Here is a 12456-nt window from a genome sequence, read left to right as displayed (position 1 = left end):
AGAAAGAAAGCTCCTCATGGGCAAGGGCTGTCTTTATTTTTGCTTATATTTATATACTCAGCAATTGGAATAGTGTCTGGAATATAGTAAGCACTTAATAAATGCTTCCTTGGGGGAAGCTATGTGGCTCGGTGGATAAAGCCAGGCCTGGAGGTAGGAAGTCCTTGGATTCAAATTTAGCCTCCAATATTTTCTATCTGTGTTGATCCTAGGTCCAATTGCCTAGCCCTTACTGCTTTCCTTCCTTGGAATCAATACTTTGTATTGATTCTAGGCCAGAAGATAAGGGTTTAATTTTTTTTTAAATGCTTGCTTGCTTCCTTCCTTCCTTTAATTTTATCCTCAGAACATGGCCTAATTCCTAGACTATGATACACACTGGGTAAGGCCTTTGATTGATCTAGCAATCTTCTTAATCCATCTTGTATATTCTAATTATGTCTTAGAGATTCATTCAAAATCATAAACATTTACTTAGTTCATACTATTTGCCAAGAACTTAGCTAGGCACTGCTAACACAATTATATCATCAAGGAGCAAATCCTTTAGTTGGGTAGAGAAAACATTTCTCAAAAAAATTACATATTAGACTATGATGCAATAATTAGAAGAAAAATAAAGTGCTATGAGATCAGATTAGTGAAAGACCTCCATTGCCTGGAAAAATCTGTGAAGATATCACATCACACAGGAATACACCCATGCTTTTTGTTTAGTTTATCAGAATTTAAGGAAGACCTATTGACTGGAGAGGCTTTTAACATCCCCTTCATTAAATCCCACCCTTCACCTCCTACAGTAAATGCAAATTGTTGCTCTTTCTATTATTTTTTTTAAACCACTAACATATTTTGGCAGAGAATGGAGCTAGAGGGGATAGAAAATAAAAACTGAATTTGTTTGACCTACTTTGTCACTTGTATCAACTGCTCTATAAATTTAACATCCAGCAAATAACAAAGCAAGCTCTGGAGACATCATTTAATAATTCATGTCAGTGGCTTTGAAGAGGCTTACCTTGACCAGAATTGTATATTGCTTTTACAGACTTTTTCACTTTCTGGAGGGCAGTTCTATCTTGGTCTAGAGCCTAAACAAAATGAAAACAAAAAGAAATCAATGAATGAATGAATAAAAAGTTCATTAATGAAAATAAAATAAGAACCAGCCTTCTCTGCATTTACTTTTCCTAAGCATAGGTACCACAGTGAATGCAGGGACATATTTATAAACAACCAACAAATTTGGGAGCTAGGAGGACCCTGAATCTGGGGAAATCTTTGTCACTCAGCCCTTCACATGTATAAGCCTCTGAGAATCAAGAAGAAATAATGGTGTTGCAGTCAGTCAACAGAAAAAGTTTAAGACAGAGAACCATATCAGCAGAAGGGGAGGAGAAATAACACTGGAATGAATAGTTGAGAGATCTGATTTCCAACCCCAGTTCCATCACTTAGTAGTGATGTAACCTTGAGAAAATCATCTCTTCGGCTCCCATTTTCCTCATTTATGAAAAGAAGAGGGAAGACATTTATATTATCCCATACCTGGAAGAATTGCTAGGAGGAACAAAGGAGGTAGCTAGATTCAACAGGTGGTAGAAGGCTAGGCCTGGAGTCAGGAAAACCTGAGTTCCAATCCAGATATTTACTAGTTGTATGACCTTGGGTAAGTCACTTGGGCTCTAGCTAGCTCCATTTCCTCAATTGTAAAATACAGATAATATTAGCACCTACCTCCAGAGTTATTGTCAAGATCAAATGAGTGCTTAACATAATTCCTGGCTCATGCTAAATCAAGTAGGCACTGAATGCTAGTTATTAAATGAGATAATGTATATGAAATATTTATGATTATTAAATGCTATATTTACTCTATTGTACTGTGAACTATTTGAGAGCAGGAAAGGTTTCTGTTTCTGTTTTTTATTTTGGGTTTAGGGATCTTTCTTTATATTCCCATTATTTAGCGCAGTATCTAGCATGACCGGCACATAATAGATGATTAATAAACACTGGCCGTCTTTGATATCTTTAGATAGATATTTTTTAAAAATAAGAAATATATTTTATGTCACATAAAATATAATAAAAGAAAAAGGTCCTTAACTTAGTCTTCAATTAGTTTATAATTTAATAAGGAAGGTAGGAAAATACATTTTAAAAATTCTTACAGTCTATCTTAAATTGATTCTAAGGCAGAAAAGAGTTAAAAGGGCTAGGCAACTAGTTTACATGACTTGTTAAGAGTCACATAGCTAGGAAATTTCCAAAGCCAAATTTTAACTTAGGACAACCTCTCTCCAGGTCTGGTACTCTATCCATTGTGCTAACCTAGTTGCTTTAAGAAAATACATTTAAAAATTTTATAAATAGATATAACTACATTTTTATATTAACTATATTATCAGTGAGTTTAAATTTTGGCCTACTGTTTCCTCATAAGCAAAGGTGAGAGAAAGCTTTGGGCAAGTCACTTAACTTCTCTGAGACTTTGACAAAAAGAAGAGGCTGGACTATGAAGCTTGTAGGGTCTCTTCTACTTCTAAATCCATGATCCTATGACCTCTAAAGTACCCAATTTTTATTAAATTAATTTTGATTTAACAATGACAGCAGAGTAGGAGTTGAACACGATGATGTTTAAGATCTTGTCAAGCTAAGAACCTGTGAAAATTGGTGGAAGGAGAGTTTAGAAAGGGAAGGGAAGGTTGAATAAAGGTTGCATACTCTGATCTAGGGGGGCTAATGGCATGCTCTGGTGTCAAGTGGGAGCAAGGGTTGATGAATCTCAAGCAAAGCTTGTAAATTACTTTGTCTAATGTCATGATCCAACACAGACTTTAGGCCTATATTACAATATAATTATGCACATTAAAAAAAAACATTTCTATCATGATTACTGTTTTTATAGTAAAATTATTTGTGTTTTTTAAAAAATGAATATATTTTCGTAAATCACATTTAAGATGTATCTCTCTTTGGGCACCAACCCATATTTCAAGGTCTGTTCTATAGATCCCCTTCTATGACAGGCAGGAGGAATAATCTGGGTAATGTCTTAAAGGGAGAGTGGAGTTAAATTGCTTATGGGAAATAGTAGGTCTGTTTATCTAAGGTGGAAAGTGATGGCTTGGAGACAGGTATGAGAATTGTTAGGAACTGGTGTGCAGAAAGAAGTAGGGTTTGATCAGTAAAGAACTCTTAAGTAAACTGTAAGGAGTTTGTATTTAATACACCCCTAACTAGGAAATGTCTTAACATTCTTCAAAGGACAAGGACATTTAAAAAACTAAATTACTCCATGGACATTTTTAAATACAATGTCACATTCCTATTTTCCTAAGCTATCACCAATAAAACATTGCATGGTGAAAGGAACATTGGGAAAAAAGAAGAGGACTTTGGGTTCTTCTAATCCTAACTTTACAACTGAATAGCTGTGTGATCCTGGTCAAATCACTAAAACTCTACATCTCACTTTTATCACTTGTAAATCAAACAGGTTAGACTAGATTAATTTGAATTCTATATGACTAATATGATTCAAATTGTCATTATTTTTTACTATTAAGCAGGCAAAAAGATTTACTGTTGGGAGGATATAAATTATTTTTCTTCCTGCCATCCACCTCCATGACTACTTTTACAACCAGCAGTACTAATCTCATTGGTACTACAGGGAACTCATGAGTTCTATTTGCAATTCCTTGTTTTTTTTTTTAATTTATTTGCTTTTTCAGAGCCACATCTAATTGATGACTTGTGTACAAAAGGAAAACTGAGAGATAAAGATCATTTGCTATTATGTGTTTTGCTTTAGGATGGTTCCCAGCTTTTACTGATATAGATAATTTCTGGAGAGAAAATGCTTTATGCAGATCAACCCATTCTTTGTAACTTCTATTCTTAGAGAGTTGCCTGGGAAACTAACAGATTAATTAGGGTAGTCCCTCTCAGAGATGGGACTTCAACCCAGGTTTTTCTGACTTCATGGAGAGCCTCTCTATACCCCATGTTAACAGTCTCCTAGTATTACAGAAATAGGAGTTACAAATTATCATTACCTCCAATATTAGTAGTAGTAGTATTACTACTAAGATACATGGTATATGTTGTAGTGAATTAAAAGATATCCTTGAACTCTGGAAGTGGTTAGTTGGCTGTCTGACCATGCCATGTACAAGTCACTCAACAATTTAATGCCCCCGAGGTAATCTTCTACAAATATACTTGACAGAAATCTTCAGCCTTGGGAGAAGTTTACTCACTGGGAACTCCCCACACTAATAAAATTATTAGATTAAACTTCCCACCTTGAAAGTAGTAGTAATAATAATAATAATAGAGGCTGACATTTATAATGCCTTAAGATTTCAAAGGCACTCCACATACACTAATTTCATTTGGTCCTCACAACAATTCTATACATAGGCAGCACTATTTTTTAATACATATATTTAACATTTTACAGATGAAGAAGAGAAATGTCACAGAGGAAGTGATTTGTTAAAGATTAATAAATGGCAGAACCAGAATTCAAATTCATGGTTTATGATTCAAAATCTAGGCTTTACATTTTTTATTTATTTTTGCTGTAGCAGAGTTGGAGAATAATTATCGTAGTTATGATGCCAAATGAGAAAAAGAACTGAAAAGGCACTTTCTCAAGAAAGACTCCTTTATGGTGGCAGCTAGGCATCTCAGTGGATTGAAAACCAGGTCTAGAAACAGGAAGTTCTAGGTTCAAATCTAACCTCAGACATTTCCTAGCTGTGTGACCCTTAACAAATCACTTGACACCTGCCCCACCCCTGCCTAGCCCTTACTAGCTCTTCTATCTTGGAATCAGTACATGATTTGAAGATAGAAAGTAATGGTTAAAAACCGACCTATTTCCTGCTTCTGTGGTTAGTATTCTTTCTCTCTCTCTCTCTCTCTCTCTCTCTCTCTCTCTCTCTCTCTCTCTCTCTCTCTCTCTCTCTCTCTCTCTCTCTCTCTCTCTCTCTCTCTCTCTCTCTCTCCCTCCCCCTCTCCCTTTCTCTCTCTCTCTCTCTCTTTGTCTCTGTCTCTGTCTCTGTCTCTGTCTCTCTCTCCCCCCCCCACCCGAGACTATAAGAACATGCTAAAAATTCAAATTAACTTTTACAAATAAGTACTTGACAGGGAGATGCACAACAAGGACATGTAATGCTTTACAAGCTTGTATTTGGCCTCCAGAAAAAATATTCAAAGGAAAATGTATTTTATATCATCATGCTTAATAGAGATCAGAAGTTTTCTCACTTGATCAAACAAGTTTCCCTGAAGATATCAGATCATGCTTTAAGTTTGCTACAAGTTGCACCCATTTTTGTTTCTGCCTGATAAGCCACAATTAGCAATAATCCTATGAAATAAAATGAATGGAATGGGATAAACTCCTAAAATCTCCTAGAAAATATTCTGTTGAGGTGATTGAGTAAAACTTCCCATGATTTCTTGGATATATTTATTGTTCTGTTAATAAAACAGGTGATTCATTGATAAGAAGAAAAAGGTTCCATGAACCTCATCTAATTCATCTCTACCTCTAACATTGACCCCTATTTTTGAGCTAGCCTTGTTAGAAATGTGTACTGGCTTCACATAAGGAGAGTATATATAACCTAATTATCATTCATACAAAGCATTATAAAGGCAAGAGGATGCTATAACTACTCAATGTGGTGTTACAGTTAAGTCCATAAATTATTCAATAATTACAGGGTACCATATTACTATTACAATGTGACATGAATGATTTTTAAAAAGTACACAAAGTGTGGAGCTTAATAGGGAAACGGAAAGATTTATTATTACCCTAAATGACAAAGTAGTGGGAAAAATGAAAAATAGCCAAGAAATGAACTTTTAGCCCAAAACAAACTGCATACTAATAAGTAAACCTCCCACTGAGGTCCATTACATAGGCTCCAATGAAATCTTCAAGAAGAATTCAAGAAATATTTATTTAATATTTACTATGGATAATACTCTGAGGAAAAAAGGGGAGGGAGGTAAGTATGGAAGGAAGGAAGGGAGGGAGGGAGTGAAGAAGTGAGGAAGGAAGGATGGATTTTTAAGAGGGCTAAATATGGGATAAGAGACTGTGCTAATAAGTTCCTGACAAATATAATCTCATTTGTTCCCAACAACTACCCTGGGAAGTAGGCACTTATCTTTATCCTCATTTTACAGTTGGGAAAACTGATACAGACCTAGAAATTAAGTGACTTTTACAGGATAATAGAACTAGTAAGTGTTTGGGGACTAGATTTGAACTCAGGTTTTCTTGACTACAAATCCAGCTCTCTATCTAATGTACCACCTAGTTATTTGGGTGTGTGTGTGTGTTTTTAACATATATATTTTTAATTTATTACCAGAATATCTGCTGTACCACAGTCCATACTCTCTCAAAGAGATTACAAAAGCAGTGATAAGATGGGTACAAATAATAATAATAATAATCAGAATATAAATAGAAATTTATCTTGAATATCTGATCTTCCTCCTGATTAGCCACACTTGCCTATTTCTACTTGTTACAAAAAATAACAAAAACAGAAAATGTTTTAGAAAATAGAACCCCTCCCCCGCAAAGAGCCTCACCTCACTAGAAGGACCACAAAGAGTCATGGAACAGCTACTGGTTTCAGGGGTATTACATACAGATCAATTATTTCCAAAAAATTAAACTGGATTTTTTTTGTATTTTACACATTAATCCATAATAGATCACTTGGAAAATACTAAAACTGATTATTTTTTAGAGGACAAAATCAAGGCTAAGGGTAGTCAGTCATTAATTATGACTCTTTTTACTACCCTGGCCAAATGGCTGGGTCAGATTAATATTACCTGATTTTATTTTGAATTAGAGGCTTAGTAAAAATTAGGTGGTCTCTGGGGGTGCAGAGAGTCTGGAGAGAGTGAACCTATCACATAAGGGAAGTTAGTTTGGAAGAGTTAATAGATAATAGCTCATATTTATATAGTTCTTTAAGAATTTATACAGTTCTTTAAGATCTGCAAATTATTTTCCATGTTATCTCATTGGTTTTCAACATCACTGTGCAGAAGGATCTAGTATTATTTATCTTTTACAAATGAGGAATCTGAGCTTCTGTATAATTAAGTGGCTTAACTAGCATCACATAGCTAGATATATCGTGGCCTGATTTGAACTCAAGTTTTCCTGACTCCATGTCTAGTACTATATCTATTGTGCTACCCACCTGTCTAGAATACAGGGCAGTTGCCACTTTTTTCAATAATTCAACAAGCATTTAGTAAACATCTTTTGTGTGCAAAACAATATAGGTACTTAAAAAGAAACAAAGTTTAGACAAAATATGGTCCTTCATGGAGATTATAATCTGCTACAAAGGTATGAAACATACCTAAATCATTACAAAACAAAACAATTTACACTAAATGCATAACAAGGAATAAAGTGCATTGTGAGATTCAGGGGTGGAATGTTAATTTAAAAACTGAAAGCTTTATTTGGTTATTTTATGGGTTATGGAAACACCTATGACAATAACAGCTACAGAACAATGAAAAGGAAAATAACATTTTTCTAGTAAACCAATCAAAAGCCTAACTCCTTATATGTTTCCTTTAGCTGAGAAAAGAAGAAAGTCTCTTATGGAAGGATGACTTTAAGAGTGATGGATTTGGAATCAGAGGAACTAGATTCAAACTAGATTCAATTCTAGGGGAGCTAGATGCCTCAGTGGATAGAACATCAACCTTAGACTCAGGAGAACCTTGTTTCAAATATGACCTTAGACACTTCCTAGATGTGTGACTTGGGGCAAATCACATAAACCTGTTTGCCTAGCCCTTGCTACTCTTCTGTCTTGGAGTTGTTACTAAGATAGAAAGTAAGTATTGTTAAAAACAAAACAAAACAAAACAAAAAACAATTCTGTCATTGATACTGAGCAAGTTTTGACCTCTCTGGGTCTCAATTTTCTCAAACATATAGTGAGAAGTTGAAATAGATGGCCTCAGAATTCCTTGCCAGATTTTCATCATTTTATGAATAGATAACCTGGAAGGCTCCTTCTAAATCTAAATTTATAATACTGTGAATGAGTCTACTTCAGAGAAAATGATCAACCTACATTACATATCAACCTAACATGAAAAGTGAGTTTCTTCTATAAAACTTAAAAAACACATATTTGCTTCATTATTTTTTTTTTAGCTTTCAAGCACTGACCTTTCCATATATAATGTCCAACAAGTAAATCAGATGTATGAAGCATTCTTTCCCTGCTTCCCATCTGCAGGCACACTGAAATAGATAAAGGATGGAATCTGACCCAGGGGCAGCACAAACTAAGTGGATTATCTTGAACTACAGAAGGCCCATAGAACCCTCTGAATTACTTCAAAGGTTAGGGATGAAGGAAAGGTTCAGTATCCTGCCTTCAGCAATATCTTTTGAAGGATTTTAAGAATCCATTCTATTGATATATTGCTATACTACAAAATAAGGAGAGACAGACAGAAGGACAGACATGGGGGGAGGGCAAAGGGAGAGGAAGAAAGAGAGGGGAAGGGAGGGAGAGAGAGACAGACAGACAGACAAAGAGAGAGACAGACAGAGAGACAGAGACAGAGACAACCATGTTCTTTTTTGACAGAAACACAACTGGGATAAAGTTGGTAATACCACACACTAACAGATTCATCCAGCTATGTTAACGATTCAAAGAATAAGCTTAAAATGCCCATGATGCTTCATTTTTATTTCTGAAATTGTTGAATATTAAAAAATTTTAATATCAGCATTTACTTACATTCCTAGAACTATCATTTTACCAAAAGTAAAGACAACAGTATTTATCTTCTTTGCCAATTTGACTATATATATTGTCTAGAGCTAATCTCTCAAGGGCTTATTCTGTTTAGCCAAAAGAGTTAGGGCCCTCCAGGTAAAGTTGGTGTCTTTATATTTTAAGTTACACACCTTAGTCTTATAATATATCATGATGTAATTTTCCACTATACACTGTCAAAATGACAAGCATCAAATTGGAGCCCAGAATAATAAAATCCTTAAATTTAAAAAGGTACCAAAGGTCACATTTTATTACTGTTCAGTCGTTTCAGTCATGTCCAACTCTTTGTGACCCCATTTGGAATTTTCTTGGCAAAGATAATGGAGTAGCTTGCCATTTCCTTCTCCAATTCATTTTATAATGAAGAAATTGAGGCAAACAGGCTTAACTATCTGCCTGAGGTCACAGTTATGCCAGATTTTAATTCAAGTAGATGAGTTTTCTTAACTCCAGACTTTATGCTCTATCCTCTGTGCCACTTACCTACCCACCCTCAAAGTCACTTAATACAGGACACAAAATCTTAATCAAATGTTCACCAAATCTATGGATTAAATATTAAAGTGGATATTTAAAGGAATTCATCTTATGAGGCAGTCCATGACATTTTGGACAGCCAAAAAAAAAATGTTAGCAATTTTTTCCCATACATTAAGTCAGAATCTACCTCTCACTTCAAACCACTAGTTGCCTTTCTGAGGCTACACAAAATAAATTTTGTAATTAATATCTTTTCAAATATTTGAAGATATCATCTCTCCTCTAAAGTCTTTTCTTCACCAACCTAAACTTCTCCAATGGCTTCAGGTAATTATAAGACATAATCTTTAGTTCATCATCCTGGTCACACATTGTCAATGTTTCCCCCCAAAATGGAATTCCCATGTTCTTCCTCACTCTTCTTCATAGTTCACTGGCTATTTTGGTAGGAATAATCTATATTCATAAGAATCTGAGTAGGATTTGACCTAGATGACCTCTGAGGTCTCCTTCATTTCTGAGGGTCTCTGATTTAAAAAAAAAGTTAGAACCAGCTTTATTATACTATAATACAATGTAATAAGCTTGTATTTTATTATGTAGGGGTCCTATGTTGTTGTTAAGTGTCCAGATATTTTTTGACCCCATTTAGGGTTTTCTTGGCAAAGATACTGGACTGGTTTGCCATTTCCTTATGCAGCTCATATCAGAAATAAGAAATTAAAGCAAACAGGATTAAATGACTTGCCCATTTTCATACATCTAGCAGCCAGATTTGAACTCAGTAAGATGAGTCTTTCTTTCTCCAGGCCCAATATTCTATCCACTATACCACCATAGTTGCTCCATATACATTGAGTAGTGGTCCTCATTTGTATTTGAGTTTGAATCCAATGCACTTGACTTTGGGCAAGCCAACTGACCTCTTTATCTTTTTATATTTATGTAGATATAATATTATATATCATTAAGCCTCTGATTACTGATATGTAATATAGAAATAATAACATACATATCACCTATAATGCCTTACAGGATTTTTTAAAGTGAACCTTAAAAGCACCAAATAAATATTTTGTTACTACTGTAATAGTCGGTGGCTGCTAGGTGATGCAGTGGGGAGAGTCCTGGGCCTGGATTCAGGAAGACTCATATTTCTGAGTTCAAAACCAGTCTCTGATACTTACTAGCTCTATGATCCTGAGCAAATCATTGAACCGTGCTTGCCTCAGTCTCCTCATCTGTAAAATGAGCTAGAGAAGGCAATAGTAAAGTATTCTAGTAACTTTGCTAAGAAAATCTCAAATGATGTCACAAAGAATCAGATATGACTGAAGCACCTGAAAAAAAAAACCCAACAAAAAAATAGCTAAATCAGCATGGGAAGGAGAAAGTAATTTACAAAGTGCACCACTGGAAGAAGTGAGTACCTATATGGATAGGTCTTCATGTTGAAGATAAGGACCCTCTCTGGCCATCTAGTTCAAATCATACCTGAAAAAGAGTACCAGACACAATACAGCTGAAAAGAGGATGACAAGGCTCTGCTTGAAGATGTCCAAAGAGGAGGGATCCTCTCAAAAGACCTCAGTTCCTTCAACTTTTGAATAGCTTTAATTGTTAGGAAAATTTCCCCTTGCATTAAACTTAAGTGATTTCTTTACAACTTTCATTGAAACTAATTCTACCCTGTGGGGTCAAGCAGTGCAACTTAAAGGTGATAGCCTTTAAAATACTTGAAAGATAATAATCACAGACTTAAAACAGAAAAGAGGTCATTTACAGATGGGGAAGTTAACACCTAGAGAGAATAAGTGACTTACTATGGTTACAAAGGTGGTAAAAATCATAGTAAAACCTGAACCCAGTTCCTGAACTCTGGTATCAAACCCAACATTTTTTCCACCATATTATGCTACCTCTTCTTTTCTCCAGCTAGGTGGCTAAGTGGTTTGAGAGCCAGACCTAGAAACAGGAGCTCTTAGTTTCAAATCGGGCTTCAGGCACTTCTTAGCTATGTGACCTTGTGAAAGTCACTTAAACCCTATTCCCTAACTCTTCTTGCCCTCCTGCCTTAGAACCAATAAACAGTATTAATTCTAAGATGGAAGGTAAAGGTTTTTTTTTTTTTAATTTCCTTTTCTTTAGGCTAGGCATCCCTAATTCGTTATGTAGCCATCCAGTTTAAATAGACTTCTTTGTAGAGAATTTAGATCTTGTTATTTTACCTTTAGGGGAAGAAAAGAATTTGGGAGACTGACAATTAACTCATCTTTGAAAAAGTCTCTGTGGAGATACTGAGAGAAGATTTAGAATTCTTTTCTTGAAGCAACTTGCAGAGTTAACATTCAAGGAGAGTGTGAGAGATTACAGTTAACTAAATGCAATTGTATAGTCTGTGAGGCTATAGTTAACTGCTAATGGACAAAGTGAAAGATTAAGTGAACTGTTAGGAGAACAAGTCTTTTAGGGACTTGGAAAATTAAATTTCATCTTTAACAAAGTTGAAAGACTTTGAAAGAACTGAGTTTGATTCTTATTCAATGGAAAAGACAGAGACTTTAACTGTCATCCTGAAAGAAATGAATTGTTAAACTTGAAGCTTCAGAATTTTAGAAGACTTGTAAAAAGGGCATGTGGCTGTGTCCTTCTTGCAGGTGATACATTTCTGAAATATGTATCCATCTCTTTATATTATCTGATGTAATTAATAAATTATAAAACCAGTAGTAGTGATATATGCCTAAGTCCATGAATAGGGCCCTCAAAGTGAGAAGAGAAAAAGCTTATAAGAAATGAGGCTTCATAATTTTTACAAATTAAGGTGAGGGCTCAGAGCTAATTGAATTTTACATTTTTAATTACTTTATGACTAATTTTACTTCATATCATCTAGATTTCCTTTGAACCTAACTAAAAAGATAAAAAGTTACAAGGAAGAAGTTTAATGTAATTATCCTCAAAAGCACATGAAATGTATTTCATCACACCCCATAGCAAGTGCCCATACTCTCATCCAAGTGATTGCTTCAAAATGGAAAACAGAGCTCATTATTCTTAAAAGAGGCTAGAAGATCACTTATCCATTGTCAATTAC

General features: G+C 34.9%; 1 protein-coding gene across 4 annotated transcripts in view; it reads right to left on the bottom strand.

Moving 5' to 3' along the window:
- Positions 1 to 12456, bottom strand: part of ASAP1 (ArfGAP with SH3 domain, ankyrin repeat and PH domain 1) — a 522736-nt gene that overhangs the window by 216697 nt on the left and 293583 nt on the right. For all 4 annotated transcript variants that reach the window (XM_056823080.1, XM_056823081.1, XM_001381404.5 and 1 more), the window contains one exon: positions 1019 to 1091. In XM_056823080.1, coding sequence (XP_056679058.1) covers positions 1019 to 1091 — 73 coding nt within the window. The remainder of the gene's footprint in view (positions 1 to 1018; positions 1092 to 12456) is intronic.

The sequence above is a fragment of the Monodelphis domestica genome, chromosome 3 (assembly GCF_027887165.1).
Source record: "Monodelphis domestica isolate mMonDom1 chromosome 3, mMonDom1.pri, whole genome shotgun sequence".
NCBI classification, from domain to species: Eukaryota; Metazoa; Chordata; class Mammalia; order Didelphimorphia; family Didelphidae; genus Monodelphis; species Monodelphis domestica.
The sequence above is the reverse complement of the archived record's forward strand: the minus strand, read 5'-3'. Positions and strand labels throughout refer to the sequence as shown.